General features: G+C 39.4%; 1 protein-coding gene across 3 annotated transcripts; it reads left to right on the plus strand.

Annotated features, from left to right (window-relative positions):
• Positions 1-11,587: 11,587 nt before the first annotated feature.
• ppfibp2a (PPFIA binding protein 2a) lies at positions 11,588-26,015 on the plus strand. 3 transcript variants are annotated; one of them, XM_028401753.1, is made up of 23 exons: positions 11,588-11,870; positions 12,667-12,753; positions 13,760-13,873; positions 15,517-15,648; positions 17,280-17,567; positions 17,769-17,861; positions 19,029-19,140; positions 19,322-19,354; positions 19,927-19,988; positions 20,943-21,021; positions 21,185-21,309; positions 21,391-21,458; positions 21,541-21,601; positions 21,721-21,859; positions 22,756-22,900; positions 23,106-23,234; positions 23,399-23,549; positions 23,705-23,816; positions 23,928-24,016; positions 24,117-24,239; positions 24,439-24,564; positions 24,650-24,838; positions 24,923-26,015. In XM_028401753.1, the coding sequence occupies exons 1-23, from the start codon at positions 11,823-11,825 to the stop codon at positions 25,142-25,144; spliced, it is 2,727 nt and encodes a 908-aa protein (XP_028257554.1). In that variant the 5' UTR covers positions 11,588-11,822; the 3' UTR covers positions 25,145-26,015. The 3 variants fall into 3 exon arrangements, with proteins under 3 accessions (XP_028257554.1, XP_028257553.1, XP_028257552.1); XM_028401752.1 differs by lacking the exons at positions 11,588-11,870; positions 12,667-12,753; positions 13,760-13,873 and adding an exon at positions 14,490-14,640 and having other exon boundaries at positions 24,923-26,012; XM_028401751.1 differs by lacking the exons at positions 11,588-11,870; positions 12,667-12,753; positions 13,760-13,873 and adding an exon at positions 15,304-15,433 and having other exon boundaries at positions 24,923-26,011.
• The last annotated feature ends 1,284 nt before the right edge of the window (positions 26,016-27,299 follow it).

The raw sequence follows: 27,299 nt of genomic DNA on the forward strand, positions 1-27,299 counted from the left end.
AAAGCGGAATATGGCTGTATATTCCACCAGCCATTTTTATTGCTAGACCTGCAGCTCAGAAACATTACATGATTTTACACTGTGAAAAAAGTGGTTCATGGAGGTTGATGCTATTTTATCTGAACATGAATGATGGCTAATCACATCTTATGCCAAAGTTACCATAGCAATGTACTTTTCCTTCTGTACGTTAGAAAAGCTGCAGTAGTTGAGCATTTGTATTAGAAGGCAGAGCCGCTTGTGTCTTTGAGGACAGATACTACAGAATACAGATTACATACATTAATGTGTGGCACACAAAATCTACTCTCCAAGTACCTGTGAGTCTACCTCTCGTGTATGCACATGTACAGAAAATACAGAGTGGATATAATCTCTAGACCTGGTATTCTCACAGCATAGAAGTAACACTGAGGAGCTGTAGATGTGACCTGTGCTCTCAGCCTGACTTTGTGCTGTACTGTGTACACATCAAAGATATGTGCCAGCAAAATACAAACAGACGGTTAGTGTCAGAGAAAACTGGAAAATGAGCACTCTGTGTTTCTTCTCAGCTGTATGTAGTTCTTTGAAATCTTCACTGAAGCCTCAAGGAACTAGATTTTTGTACACAAGTCATTTAAGTCTTAGTGTTTTATTCCTTCACAGGTTTTTATTTTATCTGCCTCTACTCACCAAATTACAAAATACTGTATAGTCCAACTGTCAATAAGTTTTCAAAAGCAGCTCTATTATTTGAGTCTGAATGCCAAATAAACCACTTTAAGCTTTTATCCTTTGGCTTGCTTAGTTGGCAAAGGGTCACAGTAGTGAAGTCTATTCCAATAAAATCAAGTGAATACATAACAAACTAACCTCCAACAAATCTAAAATAATATGGCACATATTCACTGTTTGTTTCACCGTCCAATTCATGGCTCTGTTGGTGGTCAGTGCCTTGATTTGGAAGTTTCAGGATGAAAAGATGGGATTGGCTCTACTTCTATGATACATCTGTTTTAGGAGGTTATAGAGACGCAAAATTTTAATTGTAAAATCTAACTATTATATTACTTTATTTTTGCAGTACCAGGGGACCACAGGTAGCAGCCAGGGAGGATCCTGTAATTCTCTAAAGACACCTCCTTCTCCGTAGCCTTGATCAACAACAACAACAACAATGCCTCCGCTGTGCCATTGGACAGTGGTGTTACTGCTCAAATATGGTCCTGACAGAAAAACGCAAACATCCGTAAAAACAACTATGGAAAAGATTGAGAGACACAAACTGTCTTGAGCTCTGCTCATTCAGATCAGTTGCATGTTGAATGACCGCACAGATGGATGTTGTCTTTTCTATAATGTTCCACGAGAAAAACACCAGGCGTACGCAGACATTTTAAGTCTGTGTTATCCCTGGGTTTATAGAGTCATTACTGTTTTTTACATAGTCTTGTTATTCGTTTTCCTGAGGTGAGTCTGTATTTGCACAATGTACTTACAACCAGTTGAACTGCCACGCTGTTCATATTTGATTTGGTGATGAATCGGTGCATGAGGTCATGGTTTGATGGAGTATCTTCTCTGCGTTTGTTTGTTTCTATTTTTGAGAGACGACGTGTTGTTCTGTCAGTTGATGTGCGGTGACAGTTAATTTCTAGAGAAAGTATATGTAAGTAAAAATATGTTAAATGTTATAAATAAAACTACAAGCTCTGTGCCTCCAGGTCATTTTTTTGTGTAACAGATCACAGATTAAAAATAAACAAACAAAAAAACAGAATTTATTGGAGGTGCAATCCATAGAAATGTTGACGAGGATAAGACAATAGATAAGATACGTAGGTCATGTGAGCAGATTCTAAAGGCCTGTACACACATTGTAAAACAAACCTTTACCAAGTTAGAAATGACAAATAAAGGTGAGAATACATCATCACACAGCATATTGCTCGTTTCCCTTCCAGTGAGTCAGTTTAATTTTAGAATATGCACAATATTGGAAGCGCTGAAATGTGCTGCTTATAATTCATTAACTTGCTGGCGAGCTAAAATATAAACTGCAACCAGGAAGTTGTCTGGCTCACTGAGTGCAGAGAGACCTGGAACTTAATTACCAGTTTCCCCACAGTTCCTGCCTTCTTATTTGATTTGTTAAAGGGCTTACTGCAAGGGTTTCTGCTTCCTCTGCCTATAGAATTGTTACATATTGTATTGGAAACTACACACACACACAAGTGTCTACAAATGTCATTTATTACATGTGCACATGTGCATCCTCCAGGCCACATACCACACAGACAATGAGGTTTTATTGGAAAAGTCAAATCTGGATAATCCTAAAAGCAATTTCATTTTCAAAACAAGAAGGGCAGTACTATATGCCACTTGCTTAGCATCAACATTTATTACAGCCATAAACAAATATTCTCTGTGCTTTTACTTGCTTCATCTTTTTGCACAAAAATGTTGGTGATTAAAAATAATTAATGACTTCTTTGCATTTGAACAATACAGTGGGTACGGAAAGTATTCAGACCCTCTTAAATGCTTCACTCTTTGTTATATTGCAGCCATTTGCTAAAATCATTTAAGTTCATTTTTTCCTCATTAATGCACACACAGCACCCCATATTGACAGAAAAACATGGAATTGTTGACATTTCTGCAGATGTATTTAAAAAAGAAACAGTGAAATATCACATGGTCCTAAGTATCAGAGCCTTTGCTGTGACACTCATATATTGAACTCAGGTGCGTCCATTTCTTCTGATCATCCTTCAGATGGTTCTACACCTTATCTGAGTCCAGCTGTCTTTGATGATACTGATTGGACTTGATTAGGAAAGACACACACCTGTCTATATAGGACCTAACAGCTCACAGTGCATGTTAGAGCAAATGAGGATCATGAGGTCAAAGGAACTGCCTGAATATGACAAAGAGTGAAACATACAAGGGGTCTGAATACTTTCTGTACCCACTGAATGTAATCAATATATTGCATTTGGAACATTGACAGGAACCAGGAAAAGGATGTTAGAAATGGTTACAGAAATAACAAGTTTGATAGAAAACTGGCTGCAGACATAAAAGCGTGGCATCTGAATTTATCTTCTAAAGATAAGATTATGGGTGCTTGGTCTTACATTTTAGGCAATATAGTGTACATTAAAGAAGGACCAAAGGGAACAATGCTTTGGTTGCATTCTTTAAATTGCAGAAAACTATGTTACACTGTCATGTCTGTATGCAAAATACAGTCAGTGCTTCAGAATAAGAGACATTACATCTTACATAAATAAATCTTGCATTTCACAGGTATACAAGTCACCTTTTATGTTCAAGATACTGTAACAAACAGGGCTGGAGTCTGATAGAATGCTTAACAATCTTAACCTTGGTTGGACATTTAATGGCTGACCAGACATTTCTGTTGCTAAAGTGTCAGCCCTCCCAAGATTTACAACCTGCTGTTGTCCACTCAAAACCTGGATTCACTTTACCACCCTGTGGCAGTTTTCCAGTTGTACATGTATGTCTTACACAAGCAGGAGAAACAACATGCCATATTCTTGTGAGTGGTCTACCTGACCACTAAACTGTTCTGTCTATCACTCTCACAACTAGGCTATCTCACCCACATTCCTGTGAAAGCTCTTATTGATGGATGGACTGATGTTGTGGAACTCTAGATGAATAATGTACATCTCCTTTAGTGTAAAGATCAAGGGTCTCCCAGCGCCTTCTTGGATGCTAGCCTTTAGCTTCTGCCATCTGGTTAATAACACATTGCACACTTACTCTGGCCCTGATGACCTGATGATAACTCACTGTGTGTGTGCATCGTGAGGGAGAATCATTTAAAAGAGGGAAAGAGAAGGTGGGTGTGGGTTGTCACTGGTAAGACAGAGGTGTGTGGGTTGCTTGTTAGGTTCTTGTTAGTGGGGGTTGTGTATGACACATTTTTGGTGGGCTGTACAGCTGTGATCCAGCCAGGCTGATGGCACTGTACCCAGAGAGTGCACTTTTCAGAGAGCAGCTCACCTGCAGAAATAATTATCTACCTGACATTTGGTAGCCACTGTGTCTTATATCTGTAAAGCCTCTATTACAGCCTCCTAACAGCAACAATTTCTAGCAATGGCCCATTTCTGAATTAGGTCTGTGTCCCCATCTAATGTTTAAATCTGGAGCTGCTGGAGCCTCTTGTCTTGTGCTGGAATGACACTGACTCACGTTGTTGAGAGATGTGAAGAACTGGATATCTGTACACATTCTGCAGTAATTATAACAGAACTGAGATGTTGCTCCCTGGTGAATAAACCATGCACAGATCAATATCTCTGTGCTATCTCCATAGACATCAACCCACACCTACTACTATACTGTACTTGTTGGTTAACACATGTAAACCAGCAGCTTGCAGAAAACAAGGACCTCATCATCTGATGTGGCCCTGATGCCACTGTCCACTCTTTGCATTAGAGCATTTTGTTAGTCCACTGCATAACATGCTTGATAGGAAATGTAAATTATGTATTTTAAGTCACTATCAATATAGATTGAACAGTATGCACAGTCACTGAATTTTATTTAGTACAATAATAATTATACAATTTGAATAAATTATATAATTTTGTGCTTTTACCTCCAATACATGTACTATTGATACTTTTAATTAATTAATACAGATCCTTCTTCTGCTACAGAAATACATACAGTGTATCCATATGCAAGATGTTATGAATGAGCCCTTTAAAACATGGCTGTAACATTATCCACTATGGTCAAGCCCCATGGCAGATAGCTTGCAGACTACATGCAAATGTCCCCATCTGGTGGTCAGTGTTATACTTTTTTTTTCAATTTGTAGATATGATTGATGTTAAATCATGCAGTGGATAAAGAAATGTGTAAATATTTTTAGATACATTTTAGAGTACAATATTCTCTGGCTTTGATGTGCTGTGCTACAATTATATGTGAGCTTGGAATTTCCAGTGCCTACACTGATGCTGTTTTTGACTCGATGAGTGCTGCTTCTGTTAATCCTCTGAACTTGAGACTACAACCAGGGAACGCATGAATAAAACAGTGTCTGAAGAAGTGAGTCTTGTGAATGTGGGAAGACACCAGCATACATGGAGAAGATGAAGGTGCGAGAATGTTCAAACTCCACACAGAAAGACCCCAGCCTGTGTTAACCACTGCAGCACAGTGTAGGTGTAAATGTTCAATCACATATCACATATCATATGTTAATACAATTTCACCTCAGTAGAAAATGTAACTGGTGTGTTCTTGCGCTCTGTAAATAGAGTGTAAAATACCACATATGGTCACAAGTCAAATGTAAGTGTAGGCCTATAGCAAGGTCAAATGTTTATATATTAATAATTATATATGGACTAGACTTAATGAGCATTTAGAGATGATTACCTGCTTTGGGTTCAGCTGCTATCTTTGTGTCTGTGTGTGTCTCTGTTAAAATTCCTAATTCTTCACACATTCTTTTCTTATAGGTTCTGACCCTTATGCTTAACCTTCTTTAATCACAGCTGATTTGCTACAAAAGTAATTAACTTAGAGAGACACAGAATAAACAAGGGAACTGAGAGAGGATGAGTAACTAAGATAGAGCAGACTTAATCTAAATCTTAATCTTCAGAAAAAAGCCCTCCATTTTTATTTTGTAGTATCTTGCTGTGATGTACGGGTGAGGTGGACATAAAGAAGATAGTATAACCTCACATGCTGTTCATTTCCCCTCACTCATGGTGTAGGTAATTGCTCTGATCAGCTGGAGCTTACATTGACATGTGCTGGAGATGAATCAAGATTGGTGACTCTGAGTCCATACCAATTCTGTACTGCTTGTATGCTATGTCTGTCTGTGGTTGGACAAAAATGTTTTGCATTACTTTGTTTTCCATATAAATCTCAGTGCTCCCTGTTAGACCTGTAGTTATAAATCATGATTTATATTTGTGTCTTTTTAGTCTCCATGGATTTGGGTGAAGGTATTTACATTTAGGGGCATGGACAACACCATGACTGCGACTTCCTAATTTGTAACAGATGCATGTGCTCTGGAAGTTCAAAGACTCAGTCACACTGTGGAGAGGAGAGTAAAAACAACAGTTTATGTATTCTTATGGTGAACGCCAACAAATTGTTGGTTGTCCTGTTTTGTCATTTATATTGTGTGCAGTGTGGTCTCCCGTGTTGTTTCTTCTCTCAACCTGCCAAGCACTACAGATGTAAACTAGCTATTAGCTAATTCATATTCACATATTTAAATAATGATAATGATATGTAACAAATAAAATTGATATGTTCATCAATAGGCACTGTCCCTGTTAAATAAATAAAATAAAACTAAATAAATAAACAAACAAATGTTGTGGACAAACAGAGAAATAGTTGTAAATCATCTATACAATAAATAAATATTTTTATATTATTTTATTTTATTTTATTTATTTATTTACTTGCCAGGAAAGGTCAAATACTCTAAATGATGTATTTATATATTTTCAGATACAAACTGGTTAATTGTAAATAATAGAATATCAGTATAGATTAATATCCAGTGGCACATATAAGGCAGTGCACATACTTATATAATACAATTTTACAAATGATGATATTAAAATGAAAAACACAGCATGCATTTCCAAACATCCTGGTATGCAACTTGTTTTAGTCTAACTGCAGCACCATTCAGGCTGGTCTGGACTTTATGCTATCGCAGTATAATGTCACAATGTTCTTGAAATGCAGGAATGCTGGGTTTCCTCTGTCCTCATAAATGTTAAGTGAGGTGGAGGTCAGGTGAGTGTGGAGCAAGGTCTATGACGGTCAGCAGTCCATGGTTCCTGCAGAGCCTAGAGGTGTGTTTGGGCTCATTATTCTGCTGCAGCAGTAAGGAACGAGGCTCAGCACAGAATCTATTCTAACACCTTTTTAGTGGATGCAACAAGCAATAGTTAACATACTAAATGTCATTTTACTTTACAAGCTTATAAACTTCTGTTTTGAAATGTGCTTTAATGTGGATCTGTTATTATAAGCTGTCCTTCTGACTCAAGATTAGACATCAAAATGAAACTGCAGTAAATATTTGGGGGAAGTAGAAAAAGAAGAGCCCTTCTAACAGATGATACTGCACACAATGATGTACACTTTTAAGATTATTTTAAATGCTTTTACCATCATAATATTTCATTAGTACTATACGCTGTAGTGTAACAGTCTCCTTAAGCTGTGATGCGCCTAGGAGGGTTTTATATTATATAACATAACCCAGTTTATGGCAGGTAAGGTAATGAATAAAAGAGCTTAACCAAATAGAAAAAAACTCTGTATACACTGTCCACTGTCTACATCAAAAGCATTATGTTAGTCTGGATAACCGGATAACATATTTGCCAATAAAGGTCAAATACTTCAATTTACTTATTTATTTATTTATATTTAATATAAATGACCCTGTTGTACAGGGTTAAGCAAGTGGATGGATGGAAAACAAAGTCACTACAGGGTAATAAATATGGATTTAAACGACATAGCATTATTGTTGTATTATTGTTATGTCCGGTACTTGGATTGCTGCATTGGGCTGAAGTATTCATTTTTATAACTATATTTAATTCTTTCTAGAAGTCAGTACGGTATTAAAACAAAAGGTCCTCTGCAATCAGTCATTTTGATGCTTGTCTGGCAACATGGTGCATTTCTCTCTCTATTCAGATGTCAATTATACAGTCACAGATAAATGAAATGCAGATTACTTTGTCTATATATGAAGAAATAATATTAATGGATTATATTATTATCTGCACAGATTAATGTTCTCTTCTGGTGAGAGGTAATCAGTGTCCCAGGGAGAGCTTTTCCTTCAGGATGTAGGATTAAACCCACACACAGTATTTCTACACTGGCTCACTGTGTTTAAGCTGTTTTGAGAAGAGCAGCAATAAAGCATAATAACACACTAAATGTCAGCATATCCGGCCTGCATGTCTAACTCTGACTCTAATATCAAATCAATGAATGATATATTACCAAAACCCCAAACTATAATGGGTGGGGCTGCTCAGTCAGCTGCTGCTTTTTACAGCTTCATTGTGCCTCACTTATCATTATAAATTGCACTCTGTCATCAGTGTCAATCACACATGTTACAATGGTCGTATGTGCTGATGTGACCAGCTGTGGATCCAGCAAAAAGTTTTTGTTTACAATTTTTCTATCTCATCACAATTTGTGCACCAATGCATCTGGTGTAAACGTATACAACAAACACACGATGAAGACAAAGAAACAAACTATCCTAAATATGAGCTTTGGCCTCGTGTGAATGACAGAGCTGACACTGGGTAAGATGCTGGCCTCATAATGAGAGGAGAGTCTAAACCCAAAGCCACATTCAGGAGGTTATTTACTTGGGAGTCAGTCAGATGTCAGGACAGCTGTTGTAGCTTTGCTGTAAAAGGATCTAAGTGAGACAAGGAAGGGGAGTCAACCCTTAGACCTTCCGCTCAACATTTCTCACTCTCTATCATTCCACTAGCTCTTCACTTCATACCAGTATCTGCCTGTGCTGCTTCATAAGCCAGAGTGTTGCCATGGCGTCAAATGCCAGCCATATGTTGGAAGCTGCCTTGGAGCAAATGGATGACATTATTGCTGGTAAGTTTCTGTTTCATTATCAGAGATCCAATAGACTGCCCGGTGTGTAATTGCAGGATTCCATAAAACCAGCAGTACCCGCCTGAGTTCATTCTGGGGCATATATATATATATATATATATATATATATATATATATATATATATATATATATATATATAGCTCACAGAGAGAAACAACCTAAGGATTGTTTGAAGTGTGACAGATAATCTACAAACAAGGCTGGGCTGAGTTTCTTTTTATTGGCTTACCATTCTCACATAAACTAAATGTGTAAACTCTAAGTTACCTTCCAGCTTGCTCCCTGCTGTACTTTCTAACAGAGGTGACACATTTTAGTCGCTGCTCTTTGTCACAGCCACAGTGGTGTTGCTGCACAGGGTCAGAGGACAGAGCTCTATTATTAAAGGTGGCAACCCAATGATTAGTTTACTTAAGCAAGAACAGAGATTTTCATTTCAAGTGTACATTTTCAGACTACATTTGACAGCTATGTGCTTATCATGCTAAACAAACTGTTTTATAATCCAACAGCTGCATATATGTTAAACTCTACCAGTTATAGTTTAATCAAGCAGCAATTACTGTCAATAAACAGATGTTTACTCAAGCCGCAAAGCAGAAAGCAATACAGAAAAGCATCACTTCTCAGTACAGAACACATATACAGTTTATATAATTCTATCATGCCAAAACAAAAATCTTTTGTTTTTTTTCTTTCATTTTTTTGGTCTATATTACAAATATGATTTGTGCTGAAAATAGTCAAAGACTCTTGATTTGAAACAGTTATATAAGTTGTGAGAAGCAGGCTGTGAGCCATACTTCTTGCTTGGTTTGTTTTCAACAACGTCAAGCCTGCTCTGACCACACTCTCTCTCACACAGTGGTAAACACTTTGCTGGCTGCAAGCTCAAAAGCAACGGAAACATTCTGTTTGTAGGAACAATCTATCTTAACAAAATCTTTGTTGTTATAATCATCATTTTGAAAAAAAGCTGAAATCTGTATACATACTGTAAACTCTGACTCTACAACAGATGAAATACCTGCCACATTTTTTATCCCTGTGATTTAACTTCAGATATGAAAAGTACATACTGCAGTTTACACACAGTGATTACAGTAACTACTACTACAAACTGAATCTCTAATTTGTAGATTTCAGAGGCCACAGTGAAAGCATGATACCATATTTCCAAACACTTAATAAGACTGGAGCTCACTAGTGCCCTCAAGAGGCTATTTCTAGAACTATTCCTGTGATGTCACTATATCACTCATCTCCTAATCACGTGAACACTCAGTACCCCCCCCGAAAAGTCTCAAGAAGTTCTCAGGATGTTGGAATAATCAAGTTATATGACTCAAGGTTTGCTTTTGATATTCTGCCTTTCTCTATAGGCAAAATGGGTGAAGAGCTGTTCAGTGCACTTATGCAGTTAGGTGGCCAAGATTACCATTCTTCAGAGTGTACTCAAGAGCTGACCCTCCCCACACACATGGACACCGCCCTCAGGGTTCTTCAGCTGACTGAGGCCCTCCGGGTAGTGCTGGAGGGTCAGGGGAGTGAGGAAGAGCAGGGCAATCTTAGGAAACAAGTCTCCACTGATACAGCAAATGTTATACTAAGATGGCTGGAAAGAGATGAGGTGAGTACTGTTTTACTGTGATGGCCTTCTGCACCCACACGGGGTTAACTGACGAGTCATAACAGTGTTATACAATACAGAGTCTGCAAACTTCAGCCAGTCTGAAATCAACAAAAACCCAATGTCAAAGAGTTCAGTTTGAAGGATTCAGCTAATGCATTTACACTTCATACATAATGACACTACATTTCAGAGGGGAGTACTCAACTAACTTTTTCAACTACTTCTCCTACTTTTAAGATTAAGATTTCACACAATACATAATATAACCTAATCTTACTACTTTCCAACCAGGGTTGCATAATGCATGCAATAAATGTTTACATCATTTAATTCGTCAGCAAAAAACAAATATTACAACAGACAACAGATTTATGCATCTGCACCTGCAGAGTAAACGATGATGATTTATTGATAATCTTATGATGTCATTGATAATATCATTATAAAAGTCATAAGGACCCTCTTTTAGCTTTACTTTTTACTTTAAATACTTTAAATACGTACTTTTACATAGGTTTTTGCATGTATGTACTGTTAGGTAAAGGTTCAAATACGTGTACTACTACAGAGTGTGTGGGTTTTATTAGTTCATGATATGGTGGTCTTTGATCCTGGTCATCAACATCTGGAGGGCTTTTTCCTGTCTGCTAGGAAGTAGCGAACTGGAAGCAGGATCTATTGCAAACGACTAGTAATGAGATCCAGAGCTGCTGTTTTTTTTTAAGTACAAGCAGTTGGACCCCCCTTTTCACTACTCCCCTCTATTTCTTTGTCTTTTCTGTATTTGTAATTTATTTGGCTGGTCCAGGTTGGTCATCATTAGCTGCACTCTGTTTGGAATGGATTTCAACAACTTTACAGTCACATTCACCTTCAGTCTCCTAAACTGCCTCCTCCTCCTCCCCTTCTGCTCTGCTTTTACTGACTTTTTGCTGTGCACCACATCTGACAAGCATGTGCTGCAGAAAGTTTCCTCTCCCCTCTTCCCCCTTTAGGACGCCCCACAAAATTAGTTTGGCTGAGAAGTACTTTAGACAGTGCAAGAGGACGGGCTAGGGACAAACAGAGGGAGAGGTACAGGAGAAACAAAGGTAGGACAGGAAAAGATGAGAGATCCTGCATGGCATGCAGCAAAAACACACAGATGTTGTCAACAGTGAATTTTGAGCATGTAGGGAAAAAAAAACAAGAGAAAAAAGGGAGGTTGAAAAAAAAGGGAAAAGAAGAAAGACAGGCAGTACAGCCAGCTGGCATAGTTTGACTTATTCAGCTCGGCTCTAAAAGTCTCAGGCAGCCCAGACTTCAAACCACACGGACCAAGATCCTCTCTGCACACAGCTGCAACATGGAGGGTCAGTAAAAGCAGTCAAAAGGAGAGAGAGAGGGTCTTACAGTGCAGGGCATTGTTTGGTTATGCTTTGTTTTTGAAAAGGGACTAAATTCAGTTAGTATAACAATAAAACCGAACCTAAATTACAATGGGCCTGCAGAATGGAGTATGATATTGACTTCTACAAACACTTCGCCTGGCTCAAAAAGGTAAGACATGCCTGCTTGCACATGTACTCTTCAGAAAATGCACCACAACTGCATGGCCAGGTTCGGTTGTTTTGTTGCAGCAGCGTTGTTGTTTGTGACATGATCACAGTTGCCATGGCAGATAATTTGGGGGGGAGAGTGTTTTTTTTTTCCAAAGCATCCACTTTAAATCATGTGTTACAGAATGTGTTGCAGCTAGACATGATGTGCTTTTTAGTGCAGATGTCATGAATCATATTCTTCCTTAAATAAGAGAGAAGTTGTAAAGTTTGACTTATTTTTTTTTTAAATTAGAGCATACAGTGTGCATTCCATGATTAAACTCCTCACACACATGCATTCTTTTAAACCACTGATGTCAGGAGCATATTAAAGGCTTAAAAGTAATTTAAAGTACTGACAACCGTTTGAGCTGGTTCGGTCCACAATGATGGACACCGGGCTATGTAAAGTTTCCATGATTGTGGTTAAATGCTGGGATCACTGAGAAATCCGAGCTCGTTTGGTTGCACTTTACTTCCCTTTTACATTGATGGCTCCATAATTTACACAGGCAGCCATGAACTCAGCCTTCAGCCAACACTTTTCCACTAATCAGCTGGTATAAAATGTTCTATACAACTTTAATACTGGATTAGAACCTCTTACCGACTCCACAATGACACAATAGGAAATTTGAGAACAGTGCGTGTGTGACTAGATCAGTGTGTGTGTGTGTGTGTGTGTGTGTGGCTGCAATCCAAGTTCGACCCACTGGGCAACTGCTCTGTATTAACAGCTGACCTCTATTCTGAAGGTAAACCTCCATTCAAATGGTACCAGTGAGTCCTACCAGGAGCGGCTGTCACGTCTGGAGGGAGACAAAGAGTCACTAATTCTGCAGGTGAGATTAGTCACTACTCTAGCTGCTTTTGTCTTTGTTGCATGAAACTTGTATATGTAAAACCTGTATGATTAATATGAAAGATACATTTAACCTTGCATACCCTGGACATCTGTTAATAAGGGTGAACTAATTTTTTGCATATAATATAGCTCAAACTAAATTGGACATGTGAAACCACACTGTCAGTGGAAACTAATACTAACCAGTGTACATATCACATAACAGGGTTAGACAGGAGGGCAAAGGGAAAAGAAAGGTGAAAGGACAAAGGTAGATGGGAGTATTGTGTTGTAAAAGTTGTGCAATTTTGTGCATTTGGTGACGCAACAGTTATAAAGTAGGTTGGGTGCTGTTACAACAGTTGAATGTCTTGTTTTGTGTGATGTGTTTGTCAGTGTGTACGTACACATTTAGGTGTGTGTAGCCCTCAGGATTGCTGAACAAGTGCTTCTCAGACAGGTTGAGACTAGCACCATCATGTGTTGTAGCACTTAGGTGTGTGTTTGTGTGTGTGTGAGAGAGAGCAGGTGCCCTGTTTGTTTCTTTGGGCATCATGTAAAACATTCCTCTGCTAAATCCGTTCCACTTGGCTTGCTGGACCTGCCTTTTAGCGTGTGATTAGCTATTATGTGGCCTTAATATTTCACTGCAGATTTACATTTAACCTGCATTTTGCTGACATCTCTGGAGTCAGCGAAGTGTTGCGAGCACCTACTGAGGCACAAAGGATCATTCATTTCAAAGGAAATGTTTGCACTGTTTGATCTGGCAGTAATGTGGAAATTTCAACAAAAATGAGTGCCAGCTATTAAGTGAAAATAGCTCATATTAATGAATAGAGCACTGTAAGAAACTCCGGTAAAAGAAAAATTTAAATTCTAAAGAAGTTCACTGGGCTGCAATTATGAGATAAAATTTAAAACTGTTTTCTTCTCCAATCTTGGCATTGAAAACATATTCTCATCTGTAACATCTTTCTGTCCACATACACAAATCCACACAGGTTAGTGTGCTGACAGACCAGGTGGAAGCTCAGGGGGTGAAGATCAGCGATTTAGAGAGTTGCCTGGCGGAGCATCAGCACAAACTCAACTCCACAGAGGAAATGCTGCAGCAGGTACTCAGCTTTACGGACCTCATATCTCACCAAACTGACCTCAAATCATGCTGAACTGTGTCAAAATATCTTACACTGAACTTTCTCAGTACCAAATGCTTGATGTATTACTGGACCAAAGTCAGGAAAGTCTGACTAATACCAGCAGGCATCCAGGACTGTTATATCAATATTATTCCCCCATTTAATTAATCATGACAGGGCCCCAATATGTCCATTTAAATATGGCTCTTCTGCACATCCACATTTTTCTCATAAGCTGTAGAATGTGGCTCGGGATGAGTTCTGCTTCCTGGAAACAAATTCCTTTGCTGGGATTCCAGCAAATCTGGCTGGCAATTACCTTGACAACCAAAATATTTAGGACGCTCAGACTCATTCTGGGGCAGCGTCTCAGGCGTGTAGGCTATGTCTGGTTTTATGCAGGGCTGGACTAGTCTGTCTGGGCAGGTGATTACAGAAAAAAATCAGACACACCCCCAACCTGTCAAACCACCAGCACACCGTGAGAGAGAGAGAGAGAGAGAGCGAGGGAGAGAGAGAGAGAAGGAGAAACAGCTGAAAGGTGGAGAGATGGGAGGGAGAAAGAGGAGGGGTGGTGCTCCGTAGAGATTTTATGTCAACTTTCAGTTGTTGTTTTTGACTTCGTATCTACGTGTTAAAGAGCAAAAAGGGCACCGTATGGTGAAGCTACGATATAATTCTAACCCCTGCCTGCATGAGGAAAACACACCTATGTCTGCTGCAAACACAGGAAGATAAAGCAGGTACTGCATTTCATCTTAATGTAACTTCTGTACAAAAAATATCAGTATGACAGTTATTTTGATTGCCAGTAAAGTGTCTGAGCAATTTGAAGATAGTTAGAAAGTTAAACTGTATGATCTGTATTGTATGTGCAGGACTGTATGTGTGCAGAGTATCAAAGGGCAGCTAGGACTGCTTTCTTAGAGACATGGTCATTATGAGGCTTTGGACCTGAGCCGTAAATCTCTTCCTGGTGACAAAGCTCTAATATTTTCCATGTGCACTCTAAAAGAAGCCCAGATATTTTCCGAAGCCAGAGTTTTAAAGGGATGTATCCGTATGTATGTTTTGTGTGCTTCTGATGCTCATTTCTGGTATTTAAGTGATTTAGCACCTGCTTGACATCAACTAAATTAGTAGTACATCTGCCTACGTAGCCTGGCTTAACTCTGAAAGCTGACAGCCTTTCAGGACATAGCCGTTTATTCACAGTCTCCCATCAGCACCAGGTTCGATTGGCAGCCGTTCACACACGCAGGACAGGAAAATGCACCTGTCAAAGTTATTTTGATGTTCTGTCTATGAATGTTTTGCATGGTTTTGGTAAATCTCAGTCACACACACACACTCCCTCTCTCCCCCTTCTCTGCTGTGTACTTTGAGTGAGCTGTGAAATAGGCATTATAAATAGTGGTCATGGGTTGTGTATATTTAGCCACTCAGCTTCTGAAACCAGTGGGGTTTGTCTGGGGGAGACTGTCATTACAGAGCTGGTAGCTGGCTGTGTCTCACACCTAATGTTGCCTTTGTTCAGTAAGTATTGTGCCTTGTATATAATTGAAGGGATGTGGTATTTGTGTGAGTGTCATATTCTTGCCGTATGTTGTTGATGACAGGAGCTCCTGCATAGAACGTCACTGGAGAGCCAGAAGCTGAGTCTTATGGGGGAGGTGTCCTACCTGAAACTAAAGCTGGCAGACATGGAGGGAAAACAGGCCCACAGTGCTGAGAGGCAGCACAAAGCAGAGGTACAGTTTCTCATTGAGGCTGATATAACTATTCCTTATGGTCAGTAGGATTTATTTTTTCCTGCTGGAACAAAGCATTATGCTGGTGTTTAGTCTGTCGTTACTTACTTAAGTCTTACAAAAAGCTTCCTACAGAACCTGATTTATGTCCTTTACTGTAATTACAAACACAGTTTTAACACAAAGCACTGCAATGTAATTGAACATAATATTCCTAATAAGAAAAGTTAAGCTTACAGCTGGTTTCACTGAGTTGCTGAACTCCTAAGGACTAAATCCTTTAGTCTGAATTTGAGCAGGACTTTGCCAGGAATGATGAGGGAAAACACAAAATCTGCTTTGTGTCCTAATGGATCTAACCTTAAAGTCAGCTGCTGATTTTATGGAAGACCATAAACACTTTCAGGACGGATGGAGGAGAGCGCTCAACCAAAGCCTGGCTCTGTTGTTCCTGGGCAATGTCTATGTTAAAAAAAAGTCTCTGAGGGTTTTTTTTTCAGGTCAGTCTAAATTGAATCATGTATTTGCTTAAGACTGGTGTGTTAGGTTACCAGCAGAGTTCCTGGGCATTCAATGACCATTTTCAATGGATTTCCGAAAAGGAAAGCAGGAATATTACTAGACAGGATACTGTAATGTATCGGTACTGTCAAAACACTGCTGGTCAAAGAGTCTTTGTGTCCTCGGGTTAAAAGAGTTCAGGCATAGTAGAGCTGGCATGATGGATGACGGGTCAAATATGAGTGTGTGTAGGCTTCAGCCCAGATAATTTAGTTCTTGGAGGTGGGTAAAGGTTGAGCAGGTCATTCTGAAAAACAGACATTCTTCCTAACCAAAGGCAGATTTCCCAAAGCCTTTCATACCTGCAAGTTTATAGAGATTTATTGGAGTACAAGGAAATGCCATGGGTGTGTTTTTCAACATGCACACACCAGAACTTTCCTAATAGCTGCTTAGACTTAAGGACAGAAGAAAAAAAACGCCTTTAACACTTAACTGGCCTCCCACGTGAGGCCATTGCTGCACAAACATGACCACATGCATGTATGTTTTAAACACACACACAACGTTTGGAAGCCTCCTTGTGGAGCCAGTAAGCCCATGGTTAAATTTAGCCATGGAGGTATCATCTATCATATCCTCTGTACTGGACCCCGAGTGAGACTTCCTCTGTCCACAGTCCGAGCATAGCTAGGTGGCTGTTTATACTCTTCCTGGGGGCACATGGGCAGAGATCACGTCTAAAAAGACAGTAAGAGGCAAACCTATTCATCCCTGTTGGAACTACAGTTTATCAGTTCAAACTACCACTGAATACAGCACAGCATTATGGTAATATAGTCAATGCAAAAGGCTAGTTTGAGTTCATTACCAAATTATAAACAAGGTGTGATAATTTCCATACTTGGATCAAATATGTTTCTAATCCAGGTTTATTTATGTAATCAGGCTAAAGACTAAGTGAAACATCCTTAAGATTTAAAATACAGGCTCATGTAGACATGAGATGAAGGACAAATCTGATTTAAATGGTAATACATAAAGAAATATACACACGCCTGACCCACAGTGTTTACTCTTCTCTTTCTAAACATTTCTCTCAATTCTTTTTCCTGCTTTCTGTCTGCCAGACTGTAGTGAATTTCATTAGTGAGCTGCAGGAGCAGATGTGTCAGTTTCAGAAGGAGATCAATAGCAAGATCCGGGAGAAAAAGGCCTTGGAGGTGCCGGCTGACAACGGGTCTCCACTGGCGAGCCCCACTGAATCCACTGAGGGACAGGGCTCAAACCTGGGGGTGTCCTGTGACAGAACCTTAGGGGTGGTGAACAAACTAGAGGAGGCTCCAGACGAGAGCACACACAGCGTGGAAGAGGGTAGCTCAGAGGCAGAGCAGCAGTACCACTGCGGAGGAGAAAGCGTAGGCACAGCCCCGCCTGCATGACTTCTAATGTTGTGTACAGCATGGGTGTTCTCACATTGGTCTGAGTAATCCTTAGGTTCTGATGTAAATATGAACAACAGTATATTCTGTCCATACATTAAAGTCAAATTATCTGATTGTGTGCAGTGCAAAAGATTCAATTTGCCATCTGCTGAACATTATCTAACTTTATTTTAGGGCTTACTGAAGGAACTCAGGATTCTCAAAGACAAAGTGGAGCACCTGGAGGATCAGAAACTACAGTATGAGAAGAAACTTAAAGCAACAAAGGTATGAAAAAAAGTTCTGACGTGCATGATGTGTTGACTTTGCAATATACTGTCAGTGCCCAAATTCCACTGCTAACTGTCCAGTCAAGTTTCCTAAATGCCGGCCAATCCGATGTTCCAGCCAGTCGAGTGAGTCAGTCTCTTCTGCCCATGTTCCTTTATTGCTACTGTATGGTTCTTTTAGGAAAGTCAGAAAACTCTCTATTTCAAAGTACGGTAGAAATAGAATTAATAATAGTGTAGTCATTTTCATAACCTGCTTTTATACTTTGGCATGATCACATGACCAACCTTTTGAGAGTTTCTCCTATTTTAGAGTCCTTTAATCCTGACAAAAATCACACTAATCTCTTTGTTTGGTCATATATCATCCAGTCTTTCTTGCAGTTTTCTGGTGGATAAAATAGCTGCATGGTTCTGTATCTATGGTGCTTTGTGCAATAGTTTGATCTTGAAAGACTGGTCTGTTGTTGGACTTTTCATGGCTTAGGAGGGTGATGAGTCATACTGTTACACTGTTCATCTCTCTGAGAGAGTATACAGGTTCATAGATTCATTTTCGAGCTTTAGAAAAGCTGTAAAAGAATGTGAGACCTTTTTTATATATATAAGGAATTCTTAATGCGCTTAAGAATAATTGGCTACAAATGTTGGTCTGGCTTTGAGCTACATAAAAAAATGTATTTGTGAAAAAAAACAAAAAAAACATCCAAGTTGTGATGAAATAAAACAGAAGTATGTTGCTGGGTATTGGTAGGAAATGTGCATTTTCACCTTTTATTAGCTTCCAGACAACATTCAGACTAAGCACACTGGTAAACAGATCAGCGTGAGCTTAACTTTATTGCCATCTGTTTTTTGTTTTTTTTAAACTCCAGTAACTTGCTTCAAAACAGGCTATAAACTCCAGAGAGCGATGGCCTTACATCTAACATCCAGAAAAGAAACATTTGTCTGCTTTCTTGTGGGTGTTTCATATACAGTCAGTGAAGGAAAAATGCATTACAGTATCTACGAAATCTGTGTCGACTGAGGACATGTGCTGGCACTGAGGGTTTTTGTGAATCTGTGTGAGCTTCTAAACAGACAAAGTGTTGGCACATGCAGAATATACAGAACAGCATAGATATAATTTTGCTCTAAGATTCTTTCTGTGTGTAACCCACAGGCGGAGATCAGCAGCCTTCAGCAGCTCCTGCTCAGTAAAAACGCTGAGATCGAGAGCTTACACACTCAGCTGCTGGCCAGACCTTCTCTAACCACTGAGAGCTCAGAGAGAGGTAAGCAAAGCAGCCAGCCACAAGCCCTCAGCCTACCTGCCAACAACAGCCACTCACTCTGAGTTACTCACCCTGAGAGGTGATAGTTAAAGACTCCTTTTTGTATTCATTAACCTTCAGTAACAGCTGTGGGAAAAAGTCTGTGTTGGCCTTCAATAAACTGTCTCTCTCTCTCTCTCAGAGGAGTTGTACAGGAAGAGGCTAAACATCAAATGTAAGCCTGAGCAGCACTTAATGAAAATCACCTCAAACCCATGGGCCATGTCTACATTTGATCTTTCATTTCTTTCTATCTCCAGACATGTCTATTTTATTATCTTTTCTTCCTTTCTGCTCTGGGGGGACAACTTTGACAATTATCAGCTGCTTCCTAAAATTACTTGATGCACTATCTCTCTTCCTTTTGCCTTTGTTATTGTGGATTCCACAAGGAATAATGTCTTGTTTGTTCAGAAATCTGTCTGTCTTAGTTAAACTCTCCTCAGGGGCACTAGATTAGTAATCACTGTCACTTGCCAGCCAAGCTAACTGTATGCCTGGAATTGTCACAGAGGAAGTGTTTATGTGGGCTAAAGCTATGATTTATGGATAAAATAAAATGCTTGGATGAATCTAAAAATATATGTGTGGCACTCTGGTGAGGAATAAATGTACGCTAGCATGTTTTTATTTTTTCCTTTCCAGTTTTTCTACATTGCTGTATTCACTAAACATCTCAGTTCAAAGTGAAACATAAGTAGCTGTCTGTTAAAATGAATAATTAGTCTGAGTTTTTTTTTCTCATAGATCAAGAACTGCAGAGGCTTAGGAGTGGAATGAAGTCACTGGCAGCTGCCAATGATGAAAAGGTACCTAACACTGCCACAAAGGTCAGCTGCTAATTTACACAAACAATGATGACAACAGTGTTCTTGGCAGTGGTTTTAACCAGAAACCAGATTTTCCTCAGTAAGCTTATGTGTGTTAAGTCACTACTGTTCAGGCTGTGTTATCACATCTACTTAGTTAGGTTTAGATCAAAAACATATTCTTTTTTTATAACATGATCATATAACATGCTCCCATCTGCAACCTGGTTCTTAGCTACAGCAGGAGTGTAAACACAAGTAGTCACCAAAATTCAAAATCTGAGCAGAGCTGTTGTTTATCTGGTACTACCACCAGTAATATATAGAATTCTTTCTTTCCTCGGTTGAGTTGTGTGTGGTAAAGCAGTGTGTGTCATCTTATAGCCTGTACTATGTGGCTGTCCTATTATCAATGCTGCTAGAAAGTCAGTGTTTTTAGATGTGGTCATTTCTCAGAGGCACCACCCTCTGCCTGAGCATTTATAGCACAGAGGGGCTTTTGTATTCACCCTCCCAAAGTATCTTGGACTTTAAAGACTTTCAGACTCAGGCCTACATGTGGCACACTAGAGAAGACATACAAGTACACACACCCCAAGGCGAGCCATTTCAGGAAAAGCCACACTTAAGTAGGCCTCGAACTGCACTGCCAAGCCTAATTTTGGAGTGAGTCGCATTAAGAGGACCATGGCAAAACCAGGCATGGGCACCACTTCAAAAAACACACACTCAATGCAGCTGGTTACCACAACTAAGATTTCCAGCCAGGCCTGTGTCAATTCCCTCCTATTCATTGCTTTGATGAAAAGGCCATATGGAGGAAGAGGCACGAGGGTTTGGTATAAATCAGTCAGTAATAGAGTGAGGCAGGTAGTCCATATGTGTGTATTCTAACCTTAGATAAATATCATAATTGAGTTTTGTGGACCTTGAACCTTACACTGTTTTCTGCAGGACCGACGCATTGAAGAACTCACTCTGCTCCTGAATCAGTGCAGACAGTTCAGAGAGGTCACTCACACCACAAGGCAAGGTAATCAGCTTATTCACTCTTTTATCATTCCCCTGCAGTCTTCATATTATCTTCTTACACGGCAAAGTTCGAGCATAATGAAACCCATCCCACTTGCTACTTTTAGAGAAACGTGGTCCACTGCCAGAAGTGAAGAATAAACTGTTTTTTTTTGTTACTGTAGCTCCACCTGCTGTCCGTTCATTGTCAAATGGTAGGACTGCATCAAGCAGTAGTGAGGAAGAAGAGCTGGCATTGATGAAGAATACTGACTCTGCTAGTGCAAAATCTGAGGATTTAAAGTCAGATGTGGGTACAATAAAGTTTCAAGGATTTTATTCAGTCTTTTCATGAATGGGATTTTCTCTCTAATCTATATATTTCATGCAGGTTTCAACAAACAGTTCTTCTTCACATCAAACATCTCTTTTATCAGTCCAGAAAGACAGTGACTCCAGGTAATGAAGCAGTGTTATCAGTGCATCACACTAATATTTAGATTTAAATTGTATTGAGTTGACTGGGCCTTTATCTTCTCAGAACAGAACCACAGCCTTTATCCAGTAGTATGAATGACCTAGCGAATGGACATCCACAGAAGGTAATTTCTAAACATTCATACAGAAAATGTGTTATTCTCAATTATTTTTTTTTTAATGTAGCAAACTCTTCATCTCACTATCCAACTCCTCTGTTTGTATCTGCATGTGGTTTATCTAGAGTGGTCTGGTTGAAACCAGAAGTCAGACGCTGCCTCTGAATTCGTCTCTCTCAGAACAAAGTGAGCTGGGCGACAGCAGCAGTGAAGTCCAGAGTCAAAGGTCTCCAGATGGGAGTGAAGATGGAGACTCCAGCCAAAGTAAATCCAAACACATTAAGTTAAGCTTGACAGAGTGTCATTTATCATATTTATGATGGATAGTGTGGTGTGATGAGCCTGGGTTTGCTGAAGGATCAGTGTTCCTTTTCTGTGGAATAGGCCATAGACTTGTAATTCCCATAAGTAAAGGCAGTATTCATATATGGAGCAAACCGCCCTCCTTTGACCAGACAACCACTCCATGTTTGATCACAGCTAATTGCAGAGGCTCCCGACATGAGCAGATGGATCATCGGATAGATTTTCTTACCGAGCACACCCTCCTTCTTGCCTTGATTGACCACATTCATCCCAGCACCACCCTTACCCAGCGTGACTGACCAATTTTAACTCCAGCCCCACCCTGTTGTCTCTCAGCTGCTGGAGAGCAGTAGCCGCCTGCGGTTTCTATCATAAAGATCACACCTTAAGATGTAGTTAAAGCCTTTTCTTTTTCATGGGACATTAGCTGATGAAATTTTGCGGAGCTCAATGGTCTGTAACCTGCGTCTCTCTTTTGAATAAGAGCACTGTGAGAAGGCAGACCACCACACGTGCTGTACTTTTCTCTGAATGTTCTGTTTGGTATGCAAAAAATGCTTTCTACTTAGTCACAACCAGCACCATGAAGATTTTGTGTTTAACAATGCCTCAACTACAGGAAAGAGTCTAATCTTTTCACAGATGTCATTAATCAAATGTGTTTTATTTGGCACAAGCACAGTGGGGCTCTGTCTGCTCAAATGATTATGAGCGAGCAGCTATTTTCAGCTAATCAAGCACATCTATAAATGTTGCATAATCTAACTGGCCCCGTGAGAGTACACTCAAACTGTGTGAATTACATTTGTACTTTGTATGTCGTATTGACTGTGGTTTTTGCAACCTCTTAAAAGGAAAGCTGGAGAAAGTTGATGACAGCACTTCCAGTGATAATTCCCCTGTTCATTCTGGAGCAAATAATACACAGCCTGGCCAGAGAGCAGTGGGGTCACCAGAATACATGAAGAATAACAGGAGCTTCAAGAGACTCTGGGGAAAGTGAGTGTGTGAAAACACATGAATACATTAGCAGAGATGATGCTGTAGGCAATGAAGCAGCTTTCTATAGTGAGCACAATGTTAAAATACTTACATACTTCCAGAAATACCTACTTATGTACTGCAAGACTGAATATAAAAAGAAGCTAATTTTTACTTGTTAACATAGCCCACTCCTACATTAACACTCTTAATTCCCAAACAGACTTCGAAGAACCCAGTCTGGAGGCTTTCAAACAACAGATCCAGATGCTGGTCAGTTTAGAAGAGGGGGGCTACGTGCCACAGCAGGACCCAGACTGACCCGGACCCCTGAATCTTATGACCCTCCACGGTAAACCCCAGCAGGCCTCTGTCTCATCTCTCATCAAGTATTCCTATTTTGTGCAAAGTGATCAAGTTTGTTACTTTTGAATAATCATAGTTTTCTTGCCCATATGAATATTTGAAATAAATATATCAATTCACAATCTTGTTTATTTCCTTCTTTTCTATCAGTGATATGAATATTCCATTCAGCCAGTGGACCAAGGAGCAGGTGTGCGGCTGGCTGGAGGACTATGGACTGGGCCAGTATGTCAGTCTTTCCAGACAGTGGGTTGAGAATGGACAGACACTTCTGTCTGCCACACTTCAGGATTTTGAGAAGGTTAGAGAATACAACTATACTATATCAAACTCTAATCTATGACTCAACCATGCTACACACCTAAATCGTTACATTAGAATCATAACAATGATTGCAATGAATTTTAAAGTGAGTACACTTGTGGAAAAAACACTTATTAGGACTGTTGATCTTAGGAGATGGGTATGAAGAATCCACTCCACAGGAAGAAGCTGCAGCTTGCACTGAGAGCTTTCACCACCAAGGTTGTTGAAAAATCATCTGAGCTGGACTACATCTGGGTCACACGTAAGATTACCGCCATGGTAGATTTACACCAGAGCATGTTTGATGGCTGCTGATACTTGTGGTGGCTTTTTATTCTAGTGTCTGGTCAATGTCTGTATTTCATGTTTTTAGGGTGGTTGGATGATATTGGTTTGCCTCAATATAAAGACCAGTTCCATGAAGCTCGCGTTGATGGCCGAATGCTACAATATCTCACAGTGGTAAGACAAATAGCACAGCACGTCTGCCACCTCTACTATTTCTAATAAGAATACACAACTGATGCATAACTGATACACACTTTATTTTCTGTTCATTTAGAATGACCTGTTGACTCTAAAGGTTACCAGCCAGCTTCATCATCTCAGTATTAAATGTGCCATTCATGTTCTTCATGCCAATAAGTTCAATCCAAACTGTCTTCGGCGCAGGCCAGGGGAGGAGGTAAGCTTAAATGTTTGTTCTTGAGAATGACACACTTACATTAAACAGACATCATTATAACTCTTCTCCACTAGATGGCAATAGATAGATGCTTTTTATTTTCAGACAATTGATTCTAAGATCATTTTAGGGTATTTTCTTGTTGTTCTTGTGCATTTATTGTCATGATTTCAAAGTGTTTTATATTTGATATCTGTAGAAACAGCCCTCACCTTCAGAGGTGGTGCAGTGGTCTAACCATCGAGTGATGGAGTGGCTGCGAGCTGTGGATTTAGCTGAGTATGCTCCCAATCTACGGGGCAGTGGTGTTCATGGTGGCCTGATTGTAAGTCCTGTTCATTTATATTTTTTTGATCATTATATGACATGCCTGGGTAACTGAATTTGTGTGGATTATCTTCTTTCTCTAGATCTTGGAGCCTCGCTTCAGCTCAGAGACGATGGCCCTGCTGTTAAATATTCCCCCACAGAAGACTTTGCTCCGTCGCCACCTTTCCACAGCCTTCTCAGCCTTGGTTGGCGCTCAGGCCATGCAGGAGAAACGAGAGTATGGCAATGCCACAGGCCACGTGCCCCTAACTACCACTGCTAAAGTAAAGGTATACAGAGCACTATTATATCCCTGTTGCAGCATGGCATCAAAAAATATATGATTAATTCATGTAATTTGTTTGTGTTCACAGCCAAAGAAACTAGGCTTCACCCAATTCAGTCATCTCAGAAAGAGGAAACCTGATGAATCAGCAGACTACATCTGCCCAATAGACAGCGGAGCTCTGACAGTGAACGGTGTCACTCGCTTGCATTCTGCAACACACAGAGGCCTCAGCCCCACTTTGGACAGACAGGCTGAAAGGTGGGAGCCGGTGGGGGTGAAAGCCCAGACTAATGGTCCCAGACAATAAAGATACAAAACTAGAAACTCCACCCTGGCTTCCCACCACACTCCTTTTTTCAATATGTGATATGAATCATTGAAAATCCTAATGCAGATATCTAGATGAGTCCACGTGGATATTCGCTGCACAGGTGCTGTATGTAGAGAGTAGAATTCTTTGTTGTTAATAGTTTTTAGTTGTTAGGTGCTGCTTAAGCAATATTTATCTTAAACTGATGAAGCTGTGTACATTGTTTTATGAAAGCTGCTCACTGCATTCCTCATACATTTAGATTCCAAAGCTTAATGTTTTGCGTTATACATTTCTGCTGACCACTTTGTAACTAAACTTCTTATTTAGAATACTGATGAGCTTCTCTTGTTATATATACTGCATATCTGATTGTCTGTACAGTATAATAATTTGCAGCATCTATCTCAAGAATGTACGTTTCATTTATTTTCTGGAAAAAATAAATAATTGAAATTCTTTGCAGTGGGTAAATTTTTTTTCTGCACCTTTTAATAAGATGTGGGATTACTGCAGACTGCATCATACCATCCACAATATTTTTTGTGTCATTTAAATCTTCGGTGCTTTGAAATATGGTACTTATCCTGTGTTTATTTGGTTTTCTTCTCACTTAAATATTTGGCTTTCCTGTTTATTTTAATACATTTGTATTCTCCCTGCTTTGTTTTGGTTGTATCCTGTTTTACTCTGAAAGTCTGCCGTCCTCGTGCCTGTGTGTTTTACTTCCATGTTAATTGCCTGCCTCACCCTCATTGTTCTCACATGCATCTTGTTACCCTCTTTGTATTTAAGTCTTGTGCTCCTCTTTGTCTTTGTCAGTTTGACTGCATTGATTCGTGTGTCATTCCAGTGCCTCCATTGTTGTTAGGTTGGTTCATATGTTTCTGTTCATTTACCTTTTGTTTGGCACTTTGTTTTATTCCTCTCATGGTTTTTGTTTGTTAGCCTTTTGGAGTTTTTGGCTTTTAATTTGCGGACTTTGTGGACTTAGTTTTGTTAATAAAGCTCACCTTTTGTTGAACAAAAAACATAATAGTACTAATTTCTAAAGATTTGAGACTAATAATATGAGTATAATAACGATTATCATTATATTGTTATTTCATTGCAGTTCAATATGGTGAAAGCAGTTTTCATTTTTTTTTTTTTTGCTTTTCGAGGAGGGATCCAAAGCTGTTAGTCCAAGACCGCCCACTACTGGTCAAAAACTAAAAATGCATATACATATAAAGATTTGGCTACACATACAGAAACATAACGTTAATATTATATTATTACAGTATATATACATACCATAGAAACAACGCTTCTGGATACCTGTAAATATTAATAGTATATTCTATATTATTATATTACATTAAAATGTTTCAGGTTGTATACACACGTCACTACACTGGGGCCATTTAACATAGTAGAAATTTTGGGATTTGATATTTGTGTGTCAGCTTTTAGGGCCCCCTGACACTCTGAGGCCACGTGTAGTTACATGGCTTTTCAATATGGTGTGTCTGAATGTTGTGACAGTGGAGTAGCTAAAATATACAGACTGCAGTCCAGAAAAGTGATGATCAGCTGCATCCATACATGTACATAAAGGGGAGGGGAAACTTAAAGCAGGATAAAGTAGTGATGGTTTCTATTAACACATGTTAGTAGCTCACAGATAAGACATGGCTGCTTTGATTTGGGCTGAATGTATCTGCTTCTTTGAAGGTATTTACTAATGAGACAGCATGTAAAATAAATGTATGTAGCCTGTTTCACATACATCAAGTGCCATAGTTAGCATGTTTGTCATAAAATTCAGACAAAGTGAATGCATAGAAATTTGCTGGTGTGTGTTGTATAGCAGACAGGGCAGCAGTCAGCTCCCCTCTTAACCCTCCTGAAGAAAGCACACAACCTCAATTAGACCAAACACAATAATTAGGGAATCTTTTACCTCTGCATATCATTAGTTCTCTAACGGAGAACATCCTGATCAATGATTACAAATGACAGGTTCATAAATAAATTAGTCCTGCTGACAAGCGTGTAAGACTTCTCAATTGATTCACGTTAAATGAAAATTAGAGCGATGCAGGAATGGGAATTGGAATAATGGGTTCTGCAGACGTAAAAGTTTAGGTAAGTGAAATATTTATGTTTC

Source organism: Parambassis ranga, chromosome 3 (assembly GCF_900634625.1).
Source record: "Parambassis ranga chromosome 3, fParRan2.1, whole genome shotgun sequence".
Lineage (NCBI taxonomy): Eukaryota > Metazoa > Chordata > Actinopteri > Ambassidae > Parambassis > Parambassis ranga.